General features: G+C 35.5%; 1 protein-coding gene across 10 annotated transcripts in view; it reads right to left on the bottom strand.

Moving 5' to 3' along the window:
• Positions 1 to 20097, bottom strand: part of AKT3 (AKT serine/threonine kinase 3) — a 359588-nt gene that overhangs the window by 24901 nt on the left and 314590 nt on the right. For 9 of the 10 annotated variants that reach the window (XM_054550183.2, XM_024234045.3, XM_054550203.2 and 6 more), the window contains one exon: positions 17621 to 17708. In XM_054550183.2, the coding sequence (XP_054406158.1) occupies positions 17621 to 17708 (88 nt within the window). Of the gene's footprint in view, positions 1 to 1977; positions 15088 to 17620; positions 17709 to 20097 lie in introns of those variants that run through there. The other variant, XM_054550198.2, reaches the window with a different exon arrangement.

Raw genomic sequence — 20097 nt, 5'->3', positions numbered from 1 at the left:
TCAGGAGGATCCCTTAAGGCCAGGAATTCGAGGCTGCAGCGAGCTGTGATCATGCCACTGCACTCCAACCTGGGCATTACAGCAAGACCCCATCTCTTAAAACACACACACACACACACACAGAGAGAGAGAGAGAGAGAGAGAGAGAGAATTTGAGGCCTTCAGTCAGAAACTACCATAACTTTCTGCCTAAATGCTTATAAACACATCTCTGGTGGGCAATCTTACTTCTTTCCAATTGATGTCACTACAAGGGTATCCCACCTCCTTTCTATAGGTTAGCTATGCTTCAGAGATCTTACATTTTTTTTCTGTATTTATTCACTTTACATCTTACTATCTGTATGTTTTTATGTTAAATATTACTTTTTTTCTATGTAGCTCCAATTTCACACTCCCTTTTGGATCATTCTCCTGAGTATATGAAATAAATAACACCCATTCTATGTGTTCCCTTTAGCTACAGCTCCTTTCTTAACTCTTCAGTTTTCTCTATTTTTTAAATTTTATGTTGAGTGGCACACACATAGGTTTGTTATACAGGAAAACTGTGTGTCATGGGGGAGTTTGGTGTACATGTCGTTCCATCACCCAGATAATAAGCACAGTACCTGGTAGGTCGCTTTTTGATCTTCACCTTCCTCCTGCCCTCCACCCTCAAGTAGGCCTTGGTGTCTGCTCTTCCTCTCTTTGTGTTGATATGTACTCAATGTTTAGCTCCCACTTATAAGTGAGAACATGTGGGATTTTGTTTTCTGTTACTGTGTTAGTTTGTTTAGGCTTATGGCCTCCAGCTCCATCCGTTTTGCTGCAAATGACATGATCTTGTTCTTTTTGATGACTGCATAGTATTCCATGGTATATCTGTACTACATTCTTTATCCAATCTGTAATTGATGGGCATTTAGGTTGATTCCATGTCTTTGCTATTATGAACAGTGTTGTAATGAACATATGTGTGCATGTGTCTTTATGGCAGAAGAATTTACATTCCCAATAATGGGACTGCTGAGTCAAATGGTAATTCTGCTTTGAGTTGAGATATTGCCAAACTGCTTTCCACAGTGGATGAGCTAATTTGCATTTGCACCAGCAGTGTATAAGTGTTCCCATTTCTCACAATCTTGCCAGCATCTGTTATTTTTTGACTTTGTAATGAGGGCCATTCTGACTGGTGTGAGATGGTATCTCACAGTGGTTTTAATTTATATTTCTCTAATGATTAGTGATGTTAGGCATTTTTTCATATGCCTGTTGGCCACATGTATGCCTTCTTTTGGGAAGTGTCTGTCCATGTCCCTTGCCCACTTTGTAATGGAGCTTTTTCTTTTGTAAATTTGTTTAAATTCCTTATAGATTCTGAATATTAGACCTTTGTCAGATGCATAGTTTGCAAATATTTTCTCCCATTCTGCAGAGGTCTGTTTACTCTGCTGATAGTCTCTTTTGCTGTGCAGAAGCTCTTTAATTAGGTCAAGTTTTGTTTTTGTTGCAATTGCTTTTGGAGTCTTTGTCATGAAGTCTTTGCCATGAAGTCTTTGCCAAGGTCTATGTCCAGAATGGTATTTCCTAGGTTATCTTATATGGTATTTTTTATAATTTTAGGTTTTACATTTAAGTCTTTAATCTATCTTTAGAGTTGATTTTTGTATATGGTGTAAGGAAGGGGTCCAGTTTCCACCTTCTCTGCATATGGCTAGCCAGTTATCGCAATATCATTTATTGAAGAGGGAGTCCTTTCCCTATTGCTTCTTACTGTTGACTTTGTCAGAGATCAGATGTCTGTAACTGTGTGACATTTCTGGGCTATTTATTCTGTCCCATTGGTCTATGTGTCTGTTTTTGTACCATTTCCATCCTGTTTTGGTTACTATAGCCTGCAGTATAGTTCAAAGTTGGGTAATGTAATGTCTCTGGCTTTGTTCTTTTTGCTTAGTATTGCCTTGGCTATTCAGGTTCTTTTTTGGGTCCACATGGATTTAAAAATAGTTTTGTTTTTTTTTTTTCTAATTTTGTGAAGACCGTCATTGGTAGTCTGAATAAGAATAGCACTGAATCTGTGAAATTGCTGTGGGCAGTATGGCCATTTCAACAATATTGATTCTTCCTAACCATGAGCATGGAATGTTTTTCCATTTGTTTGTGTCATCTCTGATTTCTTTGACCAGTGTTATGTAGTTCTCATTGTAAAGATCTTTCACTTCCCTGGATAGCTGTATTCCTAGGTATGTTATTATTTTTGTGGCTATTGTGAATAGGATTGCATTCTCGATTTTGCTCTCAGCTTAGATGCCGTTGGTGCATAGGAATCCTGACTTTTGTACATTGATTTTGTATCCTAAGATATTGCTTATGTTAATTTGTCAATTTTTTTTTAAGTTGTTTGTTGGATTGTAGCGCTTTTGGGCAGAGAAGATAGGGTTGTTTAGGTATATAGAACCATACTGTCTGCAAACATGGATGGTTTAACTTCAGCAAATTTTTGAAAACCTGAAATCATACCAACCACACTCTCAGACCACAGCACAATAATAACAGAACTCAATACTAAGAAACTCTCTCAAAACCATATAATTACATGGACATTAAACAACGTGTTCCTGAATTACTTTTAGGTAAATAATGAAATTAAGGTAGAAACCAAGAAATTCTTTGAAACGAATGAGAACAACGATACAACATACCAGAATCTCTGGGACACAGCTAAGGCAGTGTTACGAAGGAAGTTTATAGCACTAAATGCCCACATAAAAAGTTAGAAAGATCTCAAATTAACAATGTAACATCACAACTAGAAGAACTAGAGAAACAAGAGCAAAGCAACCCCAAAGCTAGCAGAAGACAAGAAATAACCAAAATCAGAGCGGAATTGAAGGAAATTGAAATGCAGAAAAAGTACAAAAGATGAACAAATCCAGGAGTTGGTTTTTTTGAAAGAATTAACAAAATAGACTGCTAGCTAGAATAACTGAAAAAGAGAGATGATCCGAATAAACACAATCAGAAATGACAAAGGGGACATTACTACTCTTCAATTTTCTTGAGTAGCCTAAGCTTGGTGTTCTATTTCTTTTAACTTACACTTGAATTAAAAATAAAAAAAGAACTAGTTTAAGCATTAAGAATAGAAAATAAGATGACCAAGTCTAACGGATGTTAACATTGTACTATATGTATTTTCAAACATCTGTTTTTTTCAGATGTAAAATAGTTACTGCTAAATATCTACTTCTTCCTACTCATTAATGTTCAACCATTCTATCTATCTATCTATCCATCCCTCTCTGCCTCTATCTTTTGAGATGAGGCCTCAATCTGTCACCCATGCTTGGAGAGAAGTAGCGTGATCACAGCTCATTGCAGCCTTGATCTCCTGGGCTCAACTGATTCTCCCACCTCAGCCTCCTGAGTAGCTGAGACTACAGTTGTGCACCACCATGCCCGGCTAATTTTTTGTTATTTTTGGTAAAGGCGGGGTTTTGCCATTGGTCTTGAACTCCTGGGCTCAAGGAATCCTCCTACCTTGGCCTCCCAAAATGCTGGGATCACAGGAAGGAGTCACTGCACCTGGAAATGTGCAACCATTTTAACCTGTGAGAATGGCAATCACCTATGATTCAAGCAAATATTGTCCTGAAGTTACTTCATATCATTTGCATGCAAGTTTTTATACTTTTCTCCCATATATATATTTGGTCATAAATACAATGCTTTTTATGGTGCATTTTCAATTTTTGTAGTATGGTATTCTGTAAATATCCTCAGTAATTTGTTTTTCTGTGTTTGTTTTTTGAGATTTATCAATATTGATACTTATAAATTTGAGTTACTCGTTTTTTTATTCTTGAATAGTATTCTACCATAAGAATAAGAAAAAACTGCACTGAATCTCTATTACCATTTTGAGTACTCTCATCTTAAATTAAATATCCAATATATAAACATGAGATGTCTTTCCATTCATTTATGTCTTCTTTTATTTCTTTCAGCAATGTTTCGTAGTTGGCAGTGTATAAGTCTTGTGCCTCCTTGGTTAAATTTATTCCTAAGACCTTTTTTATGCTATTTTAAATGAAATTGATCTTCTTAAGTTCCTTTTTACATTGTTGATAGCTAGTATATAGAAATACAATGTATTTTCTAGCTTGCTTTTGCATCCTACAACTTTACTGAATGTATTAGTTCTAAGAGAGCACAAGTGTGGCGCGCGTGTGTGTATGTTTTAGGGTTTTCTACATATAAGATTATGTCACCTATTAGTAGGGGTAGTTTTATTTCTTCCTTGCAAATTTGATTGCTTTTTATTTCTCTTATTTAACTCCTCTGGCTACAGCTTCCAGTGTCATGTTAACAGAAGTGTTGAAAGTGGGTATCTTTGTTTTCTTCCTTATCTCAGGGGAAAAACTTTCAGTCTTTCACCATTGAATATAATGTGAGCTGAGGGTTTTCCAAACTATAGAAATGATCCCTTTAAGGACAGTCTTTCCAAGAATTTTTCATATATGACCTTTATCATGTTGTGGCAGTTTCCTTCTATTTCTAGTTGTTTTTTTTTTTTTTTAGTGTTTTTATCATAAAGGAGTGAATTTTGTCAAATGCTGCCCATCAGTTGAAATGATCATGCAGGTTTTCTCCTTCATTCTATTAATGTGGGACATTACACTGATTAATTTCTATACGTTGAACATCCTTGCATTCCTGGAATAAATCTACTTGGTTAAGGTGTACAATCCTTTAATTATACTGCTGAATGGTTTGCTAGTATTGTTAAGAAATTTTGCATCTGTATTCATTAGGGACATTGGTCTGTAGTTTTCTTTTCTTATAATGCCTCTGGTTTTGACATCAGGATAATGCTCCCTTCATAGAACAAGTGAGAGAGTGTTCACTCCTCTTCAAATTTTTGGAAGAGTTTGAGAAGGACTGGCATTAATTTTTCTTTAAGTGTTGGGTAGACCTCCCCAGTAAAGCCATCTGGCCCTAGGCTTTTTTTTGGTGGGAGGTTTGTGATTAGTGATTTGATTTCTTTAAGAGTTACGGGGTCTATTTGGATTTTCAATTTATTCTTAAGTCATTTTGGTGATTTGTGTATTTCCAGGAATGTGTCCATTTCATCTAGGTTACTCAACTTGGTGGCATACAGTTCTTCAGAGTATCATCTTATAACCCTTTCTATTTCTCTAAAGTCAGGATTAATGTCCTTTTTTCATTTCTGATTCAGCATTTCATTTTCCTCTTTTTCCTCCTTAGTCAATCCATTTAAAGTTTTGTCAGTTTTGTTGATTTTTCAAATAACCAACTTTCGGTTTCGGTCATTATTCTCTATTGCTTTTCAGTTATCGATTTCATTTATTTATGTTGTAATCTTTACACCAATAAATTGGTTAATCAAAATAATGAAGAGGTAAAACTACCAAAAAGATATAACAATACTACAATTTGGGTGCCTCTAAACATGGAACCAAAAAAATGTCAAAACTGATAGAACTATAAACAGAAATAGTCAACGCCATAATCATAGTTGAAGGTTTCACTTCTCTCTTAGTAACTGATAAAAGCAAGCCATTAAGCTATCAGTAAAGATGCAGAAGACTTAACACTATTAACCAATTCTATCACTGACATTTACAGAATATTCTACACAAGAACAAGGTACCTATGGCAATTGTACTATCTGTGAAATGATATGGTGCTATTTAAAAGAGGACTTGAATTAGTTATAAATGTATACTTCAAACTCAAGGGCTGGCAGTTAAAAAAAGTTTAAAAAGTATAATTTATTCAATTCATATGTTATTAGAGGGAAAAATGTTGCCTTATACAATGCTCAATTAAACCACAGAAGGCAGAATAAAAATGGGATACACACACACAAAGTAAGAGCAAGGGCAATGAATAAAAAACTGTAAGAAGGCCAGGCGCAGTGGCTCACGCCTGTAATCCCAGCACTTTGGGAGGCCGAGGCGGGCGGATCACGAGGTCAGGAGATCGAGACCATCCTGGCTAACATGGTGAAACCCCATCTCTACTAAAAATACAAAAAATTAGCCGGGGGTGGTGGTGGGCGCCTGTAGTCCCAGCTACTCGGGAGGCTGAGGCAGGAGAATGGGGTGAACCCGGGAGGCGGAGCTTGCAGTGAGCCGAGATCGTGCCACTGCACTCCAGCCTGGGCAACAGAGCGAGACTCCGTCTCAAAAAACAAACAAACAAACAAACAAAAAAACTGTAAGAAATATGGTAGATATTAATCCAACTGTATCAATTATCACTTTTAATGTCAGTGGTCTAAAGACATCAGCTAAAAGACAGAGACTGTCAGAGTAGATTAAAAAAACAAGATCTAACTATATGGTCTACAAGAAACCCACTTTAAATATAAAGACACTGATGGATTAAAAGTAAAGGGATGGAAAAAGATAGGCATGCTCACAGTAATTTAAAGAAAGTGGGAGGAGCTATATTAATTTAAGACAAAGTAGGGCAAGGAAAACTATCAGAGACAAAGAGGGGCATTACATAATGATACCTGGGCCAATTCTCCAAGAAAACATAACAGTCCTTAATGTGTATGTGTCTAGCAACAGAATCAAAATACGCGAGGCAAAAACTGATAGAAGTGGAAGGAGAAACAGATGACTCTACTATTATAGTTAGACACATCAACATGTCCCCCCAGTCAGTTAAGGACATAACTGAACTAAACAGCACCATCAATCAACTGGATTTAATATCAACATTATGGAATATTTTATCCAAGAAAAGCAGAATATTTAACTCTTCTCACACAGAACATTCATCATGACAGACCATGTTCTGGGCCATAAAATGCACCTTTAACAAATTTTAAAAAATCATATAAAATTATGCTCTCAGACCACAATGAAATTAAACTGGAAATCAGTAACAGAAAGATAGCTGGAAAGCTCCAAAATACCTGTAGACTAAACAACACATTTCTAAACAACACACATATTAAATAATTCAATAAAACTTAAAACTATTTGTAACTAAATGAAAATAAAACATCAAAATGTGTGAGATACAGTTAAAATAATGCTTAGAGGAAAATTTATAGCATTGAATGCACAAATTAGAAAAGATCGAAAACAAATAATCTAAGCTTTCAGGTTAGAAAACTAGAAAAAGAGCAAATTAAATCCAAAGTAAGGAGAAGAAAAGATATAATTAAAATTAGAGCAGAAATCAATGAAACGGAGAACAGAAAATCAATGGAGAAAAACTAACAAAAGCAAAAGCCAGATCTTTGTAAATATCAATGAACTGATGAACCTCTAGACATGTTAAGTAAGTGTATTTCTATCAGCTCCCTTGCATTAAAATTTTAAAATATATTTAAAAATTTCAATAGCTTTAGGGGTACAGCGGTTTTTTGTTACATGGATGAATTGTATAATGGTCAACTCTGGGCTTTAGTGTACCCATCACCCAAACAGTGTACGTTGTACCCAACAGGTGACTTTTCATTCCTCACCTCCCTCTTCCATCCTCCCCCTCACTCTGAGTCTCCAGTGTCAACTCTACTACTCTGTAGACCTCTGCATACCCATAGCTTAGCTCCAACTTCTGAGTGAGAACATGCAGTATTTGATTTTCTGTTCCTGAGTTACCTCACTTAGGATAATGGCCTTCAGTTCCATCTAAATGCTGCAAAATACATTATTTTGTTCTTTTTTATGGCTAGTGATATTCCAAGGTGTGTTTGTGTGTCTGCGCGTCCCATTTACTTTATCCACTCATTGGCTGATGAGGACTTAGGTTGATTCCCTATCTTTGCAATTGTGAATTGTGCTGCAATAAACATATGAGTATATGTATCCTTTTGTATAGAATGACTTCCTTTCCTTTGTGTAGATACTTACTAGTGGAATTCCTGGATCGAATGGTACATCTACTAGTAGTTCTTTGAGAAATCTCCATACTGTTTTCCATGGAGGTTGTACTAATTTACATTCCCACCAACAGCATGTAAGCATTCCCTTTTTACCGCATCTACATTAACATCTATTGTTTTTTGACTTTAAAAATGACCATTCTGATTGGGGTAAAATGGTATCTCACTGTGGTTTTATTTTGTAGTTTCCTGATGATTTGTGATGTTGAACATTTTTTCTCATGTTTGTTGGCCATTTGCATATATTTTCTTTCGAGAAATGTATATTCATGCTCTTTGCCCACTTTTTAATGGAATTATTTGACTTTTTTCTTGCTGACTTGAGTTCTTTATAGATTCTGGGTATTAGTACTTTTTCAGAAGTAAAGTTTGCAAATATTTCCTCCCAAACTGTAGGTTGTCTATTTACTTTGTTGATTTCTTTTGCTGTGCAGAAGCTTGTGAGTTTAATTAAGCCACATTTATTTATTTTTGTTTTTACTGTATTTGCTTTTGGGACTTAAGTCACACATTCTTTGCCTAGATCAATCTCCAGAAGAATTTTTCATAGGTTTTCTTCTAGAATTTTTTATGGTTTCAGGTCTTACATTTATGTCTCCAATCCATCTTGAGTTAATTCTTGCATTTTTAATAGTGTTTGTTTTGTGCATGTAGATGCTGTTATTTGGTACAAATAATATGTTTCTCATTTATACTACAAATGATCTACTTATCACATTTAATATCTGAAATCTGCTTAGCCCCAAATTATTACTGTTGCTTCTGTTTACTTTTTGTGTCATTTGATGATTAAGCTTCTCCTCATTCTTATTTTTTCCAGTTTGCTGGGTGATTTTATTCTAGGTGAGATTTTTTTGTAAGGAACATCTAGTTATATTTCCTAAGCCAATTTGAAGGCTTTTAAAGCTTTAACTGTATATATTTTATGCCAGAAATAATACTGGTTTTGACAGCTGTTTGTGTTTTTATATCCTAAGTACAATGCCTCATGACCAAAAGAAGACACTAATTGTAAGGCTTAGCCATCAGAATGTCTAGCAGATATTTGGAACACATCTTTCTTTGACCCAAAGTTTAAAAGTGGGCCATTATTTGAGTGTGATAAGGGAAGTATCAAATAGAAACCTATTTTCAGCCTTTCATCTCTCTTCCACTGTTCTACTCCTCTGGCCTTGCTTCACTTGTAAAAGCAGTAGCTTACAATCATTATCCTCTGCGTAACCGCCATCAATCACCGAGCTCTTCAGGCTAAATATCTCAACCAGAAAGTAGAAAGTCACAACTCAGAAAAGTTCCACTTCAACTCTGGCATGATGCTTCACCAATGATCTTGATACACCTTGCAAAAATGTGTCCTCAAACCAACTTCCATTATTGACCATGAATATTTTCCAGCACTCAATCCCAACCTTCCACATTCTCACTGCTTCCCTCCCTCTTGACTTCCCTTTCAAATTTTGTCTTCCCTCTCTCCTATCCATTTCCTTAGCCCTCTCCTCCTTAATCATTTCCACAGCTCTAATTTAACTCGGAATTTCCAGACATATTTATTTCCATTTTCACTCCCAAAAGTTAGTGCTACATTTCTAGCCATTAGACAATTCTATCTGAAATTAATTACCAAAACCAACTATAATCCTCTTCCTTAAATTTTCTCCCAGTATTTTCCCTAGTATTGTCAGACTAAAATAGGAGTCCTCAATTTCTTGATAATTTCTGTGGAATTCACACTTCCTTTCCCTTCGTTGCCTATGTTCTGCTTTAGTAAGGGCTCTGTCACTTAACACTGTATTACTGCAGTAGTCTCTTAATGAGATTCCCTTTTCCAGACTCTTCTCTCTCAAAGTCTATTCCAACAAAACTTGAAAAAATCGAATTGCCGCGTGTCATTTCCTTACTTCAGCATCTACAGTTCTGGTAAGTGGATCAAGCAAACACACAAGGTCGACTTTCAAGAAGCCGCAGTGTATTAACAGGCCACCTGTCTGCTGTTTACATCCAGATTCTATCCAGCACAGATTCCCAGTTCCTCCAGTCAGCATATCTTCATTCACTTCTCTTGTTACTACTTTTTTTTCTCACATTGTTTTCCCATTCTGAAATGTCCCATTTCCTTCATTTCCCAACCCTGTATTCCTTCAAACACATTTTTCCATGAATTTTTCCAAACCCAGGGAGGTGGAAGTGGAGTTAAAGGAGCCTTATAATAAAGAAAAACAATCAAGAAAACGATGGCAGGTAGAAGCATAGTCTATATAAAGGAATGGAGAGTCTATATAAAGGAATGGTTAATGTGTAGCATTTTCAACCACTTTAAAATATAATTATCTAAAGCAAAATCTAATTACCATTACCATGTATTGTGGTGTTTATTAACATATGTGAAAGTAAACTGTAAGAAAATAATAGCCTAAAGAATAGATGGAGGAAACAGAAATATGCTGTTGTATGAGAACTGGTTATGACTCAAGGTATACTAAGTTAAACATGTGTACTGCAAACTCTAGAAACAACCTCCAAACAATAAAACAGACATACAAGAAGACAATAGCAGTGATAAAATGGAACCATAAAATATTCAACAAATCCAAAAGAAGGCAGACAAAGAGAAAAAAAGGAACAAAGAAAAAAAAAAACAAACAGCAAGATGGTATATTTAAACCCAACTATGTCATTAAGGGCACTAAATGAAAATGGGCTACCCATTACATTAAGTCATATTTTCTAATGAATAAGAAAAAAACAAGAATTGACTATATGCTGTCTAAAAGAATATCCACTTAAATATAATTGGCATAGGTTAAAGGTATAATGATGGGAAAAGATATATTACACAAAAGCAAAAGAAACGTGGAGTACTTATATTAATATCAGATGAAATATAGATTTCAAAACAAATATTGCTGCCATCTATACAGAAGAACATTTCCTAATGATAAGGAGGTAAAGATGAGCATGGTGATGTATGTCTGCAATCCCAGCTATTCAAAAGGCTGAGGCAAGAGGACTGCTTGAGCCCAGGAGTTCAAATCCAGCCTGGACAAAATAGCAAGACCCCATCTCTTAAAAAAAAAAAGAAAAAGAGAAAAAGATGAGGTAAATTCACCAAGAAAACAATCTTTAATCTAAATATGTATGCAACTAACAATGAGGCTTCAAAATACATGAGGCAAAACCTAAAAGATAAAGCCATGATTATAGTTAACGATATCAACTATCTTTTTCAGAAACCAATAGAACAAGTAGGCAGAAAATCAGTAAGAATATAGAAGACATGAACAATACTACCAGCTGTCTTGACCTAATGAACACTGGTAGAACAATTTATGCAATAAAAGCAGAATACAGTTGAACCTTGAACAACATGAGTTTGAATTGCATGGGCCCACGTACACCCGGATTTTCTTCTGCACCTGCCACCTCTTGAGACAGCCAAGTCCAATCCCTCCTCTTCCTCCTCTTCCTCCTCTTCCTCAGCCTACTTAACATGAAGACAATGAGGAGGAAGACCTTTACGATAATCCACTTCCACTTCATGAATAGTAAATATATTTTCTCTTCCTTATGATTTTATTAATATTTCCTTTCCTGTGCTTACTATATTATAAAAATACAGTATATAATACAAATAACATACAAAATGTGTGTTAATCAACTGTTCATTAAGGCTTCGTTAACAGTGGGCTACTAACAGTTAAGTTTCTAGGGAGTCAAAAGTTACTGGGTTTTTGAGCATGGTGCCCCTAACTCCCGCAAGGGTCAATGTATAGGTTCTTTCAAGTGTATATAGAACATACAGCAACATAAGCCATTTTCTGGGGCATAAAACAAGTCTTTTAAAGTGTAAAACAATTAAAATCATATAAAATATGTTCTCCAACCACAAGAGAATTAAGCTAGGAATCAGTAACAGAAAGATATCTGAAAAATCCATATATTTGGAAATTAATCAACACACTTACAAATAATCCTTAAGAAGGAATCACAAGGGGAATTAAAACTCTTTTGAAATAAAAACACAGCACATCAAAATGTGCAAAGCATGACTAATAGTCCTTAGAGAGAAACTTAACTTAAATGATAAATTCCTTGAAAGACACAAAGAGCAAAATTCACCTGAGTAACAACAGATAACCACAACAGCCCTGTAACTATTAAATAAATTGAATTCACAGTGAAAAACTTACCAACAAAGACAAAACTCCAGGTCTAGGGAGAGCTTCACTAGTAAATCCCACCAAATATTTCATTAATAAATAATACAAATCCCATACAAACAATTCAATAAAATTAAAGAGAAAGGAGGAGTACTTCCCCTTTTGTTTTTAAAAAGCAAACATGATCCTGAAGTGAAAATTATACAAAGACATTTTAGGAAAAGAAGATGACATAGTAATATCACTCAGGATTTCAGGATGCAAATATCCTTAGAAATACAATGTACCAACGCTAGCAATATATAATAACATATCATGAACAAGTGGTTTTTTCAACAGGAATGCAAGGTTCACTCAACTTTGGAAAATCAATGTTAATTCACCATTTTAACAGAATATAAAAGAGAAAAGCCATATGATCATTGCAGTAAGTGCAGAAAAAGCTTTAATAAAATTCAATACCCATTCATGATTTTAAAAACTCTCCGTAACCTAGGACTAGAACTTCCTCAATCTGATAAAGGAGGTATAAAACACCTATATTATAACATCATGTTTTTATAACATATTCAAATAATTTTGACTTAGAGAAGACTTACAGAAATATAGTACACATGGTTACCATATGCCCTTTACCCACCTTCCTCTAATGTTAGTATCTTGTATAGCCATAGTATGAATATCAAAACAAAGAAATTAACATCAGTGCGATACTATTAACTAAACTGCCAACTTTATTTCAATTTCACCAGTTTTTCTACCAATGCCCCTGCCTAGTCCAGGACCCAACCCAGGATCCCACATTGCAGTTAAGTCATCATGCCACTTTAGTCTCTCCAATCTACGAGCGTTCCATCATCATTCTTTGTCTATCATGAGGCTGACACTTTTAAAGTTATCAGGCCAGGTATTTTGAGGAATGTCCCTCCATGTGAGTTCTTCAGGTTTCCTCATGATTATACTGAGGTTATGCATCTTTGGAGGAGAGCACTTCAAAAGTGCTGTGTCCTTCTCAGAGCATCTCATCATGGGTTCCATGAAGTCAACATCTTACTTACTGGTGATGTTAACCGTGATCACTTGGTTAAAACTGTGTTTTCCAGATCTCTCCACTGTAAAGTTAGTCATTTTACCTTTGTAAATGATAAATGTTCACAGGGAGATATCTTGAGAGTATGGAAATATCTTCTTTCCTAAACTTTTGCTTACTAATTTTAGCATTCATAGGTGAATTCTGAATGAGCAATTTTCACTCTGGAGTTCTAATGGTGATTTTCTACTTTCCTCACCTCTTTTACACTAATTGGAATTCATCTGTAAGGAAGACATGTCCCTCTCAACACTTTATTTATTCAGACAATCAATCACTTATTTATGCAATATAGACCTTTGGATCATAAACTAACACTATATTTATTTTGTTACTGAAATTGTTTCAGCTTTTGCCACAGGACCCTTCAGGTTGGGCTGTTTTCTATGTCTTGCCTTTTTTTTTTTAAGGCTCCCTCCTTACTTTCTGACACCACAAAATTCTCCACGCTCATCTTTTTTTCTTCCCTTATACTAGTGCTGAAATCAGTCACTTCCTCAAGGAGCCTTGGTTCCTTTTATTGGAGAATAATATTTAGAAACCCAGATCTGGCTGCTAGATGTGCTCATTAACATCATATTTAATGGTAAAAGGTGCTTTTCTCCCTAAGACTAGAAACAAAGTCAGGATGCTCACTCTTACCACTATTCAACATTATAATGAAGGTCTTAGCCAATACAGCAAGGCAAAAGAAGAAAGAAAATACATACAGATTAGAAATGAAGTAAAACTTTATTTACAGAAGTTATGATTGTCTGTGCAGAGAATTGTAAGTAATCTACAAAAAAGGTTACTACAACTAATTCTTGCAAGCCTGCAGGAGAAAAGGTCAATATGAAAAAACCAACTGTATTTCTATATACTGGCAGTAAAACAAAGTGAAAATGAAATTTTAAATATCATTTCCCTTGGAAGACATGAACCACATAAGGATAAACCTAACAAAATTTGTGTAAGACTTAAACATTGAAAATTACAAAACATTACTGTGAGAAATTAAAGACCACCTAAATAAATGGAGAAATAAATTGCATTCATGGATCTGAAGACTCATTGTTAAGATGTCAGCTCTCCCTAAATTTATCTAAAGATTCAACACAATCTCACACAAAATCTTAGCAGACTGAGTGTAAAATTTACGTAGAAATCTATATAGGCATTAATCTAGATAAATTCATGCTATAAAACACCCTGCTAGAGAATCTTAAAAGCTTGAAGGTACTTAAAGGATCATATCTTTTGCATGAGTAAATGACCTGTCCATTTCCACAAAGAAAGCAAGAAGCAAATCCAGGACCAGGATCCAACTTTGTTCTTTCATGTTTTGATACTGTGCTCTTTAGAGTGGTACATCATGGTACTTGTAATTAAGATTACTTTCACTTTTTGCTTTGCCTAGAAAGAGATTCAGATCTCCTCAACAGATGCCAGAATCTCTAGATGTGCCATCACCTCTCGATGTGCAGCAATAAGTAGAAAAATAACCAATAATTATGTGATAATAAATTAAGAATAATAAATTTATCAAAACTTAATAAAAATGTAACAATAATCCCTGATCTTAGGAATGAATTGACTTTTACAATAAATTACACATTTTAAAGATACAAGGACTCCATTAAAATGTTTTATTTTATAAATTATTTAGTAATTTACATTAAAACACTGAAATTTTAACTGAATTCATTAAAACAGCTACTAACCCCCAGGCTGGTTCTCAAAATTAATATCATGTTCATCTGTGATATGATACAAACCCAAATAGACTCAATCACATTTTCCTTTTAGAAAGAAACTCAAATTTAAAAGTGCTGCTACAATAAAGTTGCTCCTTCAAGTATGTATGGGGCGGCAGAGAACACCAGAGCCTCGCGGGTCACACAGGACACCATGAGTAAGCCTGTAGATGGCACCAATCCACGACCAATCTATTGTTTACAGAAACAGTCATTTTGGGTTGTGCTTCTTTATGCAAGATATTTAACACCTTTGCTCAAATTAAGTGGCACCCATTAAAAAAAAATAATTATAACAACTTGAACGAATTTATCTACATACGTCATCAGAAGGTGTTTAGGCAGGTCCTCCTCCCTGCCAGAGCTGCTGGCTCCCCTAATTCCATTCTCACGTGGTAGTTCTGGCTGTCTTACTATCACCTTTACACTGGGCATGTCTAACCCAGTGGAGCTGAGATAGGATAGGCCTTGCTTCCTTACTGGTATACTGTTTGGGCTCTCAGAGCTTTCTCCAGGTGGGGCCAAACTCTTATTTAACATGAATAGCTGAACACTGAGATAAGGAAACTTTGTAGCAAATCTCATTTCCTCACAGGACTAAGAAGGTCCATATTTTGGCCCTTCCTTGAATTTACAGGGCCATATTGGTACCTCAACCATTGTCTCTTAAAGAAATGGTTCTTTTCCTCTTCTTTTTTTTGGAGTAAGTCCTCCTAGAAGAGGGTGTCTAGAAGGGATGATATTTAGTTGTAGCTTATTACTAGCTATTTATTAAAAATAAAACCATGCATGATTTCTGGGAGACACAGCAAGCCCTTCTCTCTTCCAGGTTCTTTTGTAGTGTACTGACATGATGAAAACAGTACATAGCTCATTAGAGGCATTCCTATATATGCATGCCACTCATAAGGAACATCCTCAGTGATACAAAGTGGATGTAAAATTGTCTATAAGAAGTGAATAAACATTTAGGACATTTAAGAATGCTCAAGTGCTTCTCATAAAGGTTGTGAAGGATTCAGGACTTAACATGGTACTTTATACATAGTAGAAACTCAAGATACGTGAGTTGAATCTAGTAGAGGTGTCTAATATGATGCACCTATTTTAAATTCCTAGTTACAAGAAACAGAAAATCACCATACTCCCAGTGACCAATAACATAATACAGACATGAAGTGCTTGTGTTACTTCCTCCTAACTCATCTAATTCATACGACATAATTCTATCTTTACCTTAAGGCTTAACAGAGAAGAACACTTGGCACATAACAGACCCCAAATAAATGTTGTTGACTAATAAATGTTTCAGATAAAAATATGAAATGTTGGAATAAACTGAAATGGATGAACTAAAAATAATTACAGAAAAATTCTGAGTAAATTATTGAAGGAAAAACATTTTATAGTAAACATTTTATACAAGCATCTGAAAATCAAAATATCAAAATCCCTGTCTGTACTAACAATATCTGAGGTAGGGAAAAAAAAAAAAAGCAGGGGGAGAGGGGGACAGACATCATAATTTCCTGTTCCTGAACTTAAGCAAAAGTTGCAGTATTAAAAACAAGAAGGGTGGGTGCAGTGGTTCACGTCTGTGATCCCAGCACTTTGGGAGGCCAAGGAGAGAGGATTGTTTGAGCCCAGGAATTCAGTACCATACTGGGAAACACGGCAAAACCTACAAAAAGTACCAAAAACTTAGGCAGGTATGGTGGCTCATGCCTGCAGTCCAAGCTACTTGGTAGGCTGAGGTGAGAGGATCACCTGAGCCTGGGGAGGTAGAGGCTGCTGAGCTGTGATCGTGCCGTGCCACTGCACTCCAGCCTGGCCAACAAAGACCTTGCCTCAAAAAATAAATAAATTAAAAAAAAGTAATAAGCAGATCACAATAAAACTAAACATATATAATTAGTAGTGGGTTTTTTTTTTAAGAGATTGGGTCTCACTCTGTCATCCCGGCTGGAGTACAGTGGTGTCATCACAGCTCACTGCAGCCTCAACCTTCTGTGCTCAAGCGATTCTCCTGCCTGCCTTAGCAGCCTTCTTAGGAGTGCGCCACCACACCCAGCTGATTTTTTTTTTTTTTCTTGTAGAGATGGGGTCTTACTGTGTTGCCCAGGCTGGTCTCAAACTCCTGGCCTCAAGTGATCCTCCCACCTCAGCCTCCCAAAGTGCTGGGATTACAGGCATGAGCCACCATGCCTGGCCTAGTAGTATTCGTTTTGTGGGCAATAAAGTTCTGTTTCAAATGACAGAGAAGTCCAAAATAAGACACTGTGTTTACTATCTTCATTAAATATTAAAAACAAATTTCTTTAAATTCCTTTTAAAACAAGGATTTGTATAAATGAATCTGAAGTGTTCACTTCAAAATTAAAGACATAAGGGCAAATTAAAAATTTTTCACTAGTTTTCTTAAAGAAAAAATAACACTTGGTATCTTTATTAAAATTAAAGAAATAATGAGAGGCAAACAAATTATTATGGGAAAAAATAGAAAAATAAATTCTGTGATCATGTTGAGTAAAATCTCAAGAGCATTTGGGGAGTCAAAATCATGAGTACAATTTTGTGCACAGAAGTTCAATAATCACTTAAATGTCGGTAAAATGGAAAGTATCATTACATCATTAACTTTTATTCACTTAAAATATTTTTGCTATAAATTCATTTTAGCAGTGCAGCCAAAATATATACACACTATGCCATAAAGAAATCTTACCTTTTTATCATATACATCTTGCCAGTTTACTCCAGAAAAGAAACTGTGTCTCATAATTTCTTTTGCATCATCTGGTCCTCCACCAAGGCTATGAGAACAGAAATAAAATTAAATAAGTATAAAACATTTACATAAGCTCAAAGCATAACAAAAAAGGTTTTGTGAAAGTGTAATTTTCTGTGTAATAAATAGTTCTTGGGATAAATAGCTCTAAAAGTAAAAAGCTTTTGCTATAAGATCTATTTTTCCTAATATACTTATAAGAACTAGCTTCAGAACAGTATGGTATTTGGAAAAGAGCAGAGGCTTTAGAGATAAATCTGGAAGAGGCAATCATGTCTGGCACTTATGAGATGTGTGACAACAGAAAAGAGGCTTAACCTCAGTTTTCTAATCTGCAGAGTGGGGAATGATAACGTTTGCTGGTGGGTCACTGCAAGGGTTAGAAACAACATAGGAATATGGTTTGGCTGTGTCTCCACCCAAATCTTATCTTGAACTGTAGCTCCCATAATCCCCTTGTGTCATGGGAGGGACCAGGTGGGAGGTAACTGAATCATTGGGGCAGGTTTTTCCCATGCTTTTCTCATGATAGTCAATAGGTCTCATGAGATCTGATGGTTTTATAAAGGGCAGCTCCCCTGCACATGCCCTTGCCTGCCACCATGTAAGATGTGCCTCTGCTCCTCCTTCACCTTCTGCCATGATTGTGAGGCCTCCCCAGCCATGTGGAACTGTGAGTCCAATAAACCCCTTTTTCTTTATAAATTATGCGGTCTCAGGTATTTCTTCATAGCAGAATGAAAGTGGACTAATACAATAATAGGTAAAGAAATTTCAGTGTTTTCTGGCATATTCAGTTTAATATAGTACATATTACTAAGCATAAAAGAACTAAAAGTGAGAAATAGGAAGAACAGGAGGAAAAGAGGGGAAAAGAACAAGGAAAGGAAGATAAAATAAACCTATTTAAATCTGAATTTAATATAGTAGGCTTTATTTGGACTTGTTCATTATTAGAAATGATATGTGCTGGTAAGTGCTTAACAACCAGCTCTATGTGAGCAATCATGCATTTATACAAATATAATTTTTTTTCTTTTTTTTTTTTTCAAGGGCACAGTAGATACCAGGTACTCAGAGCAGAGCAGCCATGGAGCTGCTGGGACCAAATCTTGCCTGACCTAGCCACCACCACACCCCAGACATATAAATTTAAATTTTACTGATATAAAGAATGCAAAACACAAAATTTACAAAGATCATAAAACATGCGATGTTGTGTATTGTAAATTAGTCACCTGATTCTCACAGAAAACTTGTTAATTTTTGCTGTACTCCAAAGCCACTAATGGATGAACCTTACGATTAGTTCCAACATGAATATTGGTTGACATTTTTGTTTATGTTAAAGTCAAAGCTGAAAGTGATACAATGGAGACTTCAGAACTTCACTTGTCAGCTATGTGAGTGACTTCTTTGCTAAATGGTTAGTAACTTTGGGACAGTGGAAGAAGACTCATTTTTTGGTGCTATTTACAATGTAATGAATCTGCATTATTAATATTTTATTTTAAGTCTAAACAGTCAACAAAACAGTAAGTCCAGCCCCAACTCATAGTATTTGCCAATTCTGGTGGTATAAATTCTCCTGCCGTGGCCAGTTTCAAGCTACAAATAAGATGTCACTGAACATGTGGGCAGGAAGAGATGCATAGTAGCAAACCATTATATATTATGTCCATACAGATACAGCAGACATAACTAATCTCAAAAATACAGATAACAGTGAAACATAACAAATTAAGGAGTAATGAGTTTTTAGTATTTATGATCTTTGACTTTCCTATTCTTAATTAGTAAATTTATATAATTTTTAGTAATGACTATAATATACAACCAGCTCACAAAACTGGTGAAAATTTAACAGTTGGTTCTTGAGAGCTGGTATATGCTAACTCCAACACACCACTGGGTTGGAAGAAAACCAAATAGGTCATAGAAAACAAATACAGATGCTCCTAAACTTAACGATGGGTTATGTCTAGATAAACCCACATTTCAACTTAAGATGGGTTTATCTGGATGCAATTCCATCATTAGTTGAGGAGCATACTAAATACGATCAGTTTCGCACCATCATAAAATCAAAAATTGTCAAGCCATCGTAGGTCAGAAATCATTTATAATTATATAATTCTAATGAATTCTGGTTATTAGATCTAAGAAACACATGACTGGGAAGGACCTAGGATCCTTTGACACACAGTTAAAATGGAAAACAGTCAACTGATACCTGAATATCTTTAGTGATGATAAATAATTCCCACCAGCTGGGTCTCCAACTCCCAGATCCTTATAAAATTCTCTAAATGAACTATACCCCAGAGACGGGACTTTCAGGTTTGATCATAATAGTGCTGTTCGATGTTTGCATTTGGAATTTTCAGACTGGTAGTTCTGTATTCAGTGAGAGC

The sequence above is a fragment of the Pongo abelii genome, chromosome 1 (genome assembly GCF_028885655.2).
Source record: "Pongo abelii isolate AG06213 chromosome 1, NHGRI_mPonAbe1-v2.0_pri, whole genome shotgun sequence".
NCBI classification, from domain to species: domain Eukaryota; kingdom Metazoa; phylum Chordata; class Mammalia; order Primates; family Hominidae; genus Pongo; species Pongo abelii.
Note: the sequence above shows the minus strand (reverse complement) of the source record. Positions and strands in the feature narration are given on the sequence as shown.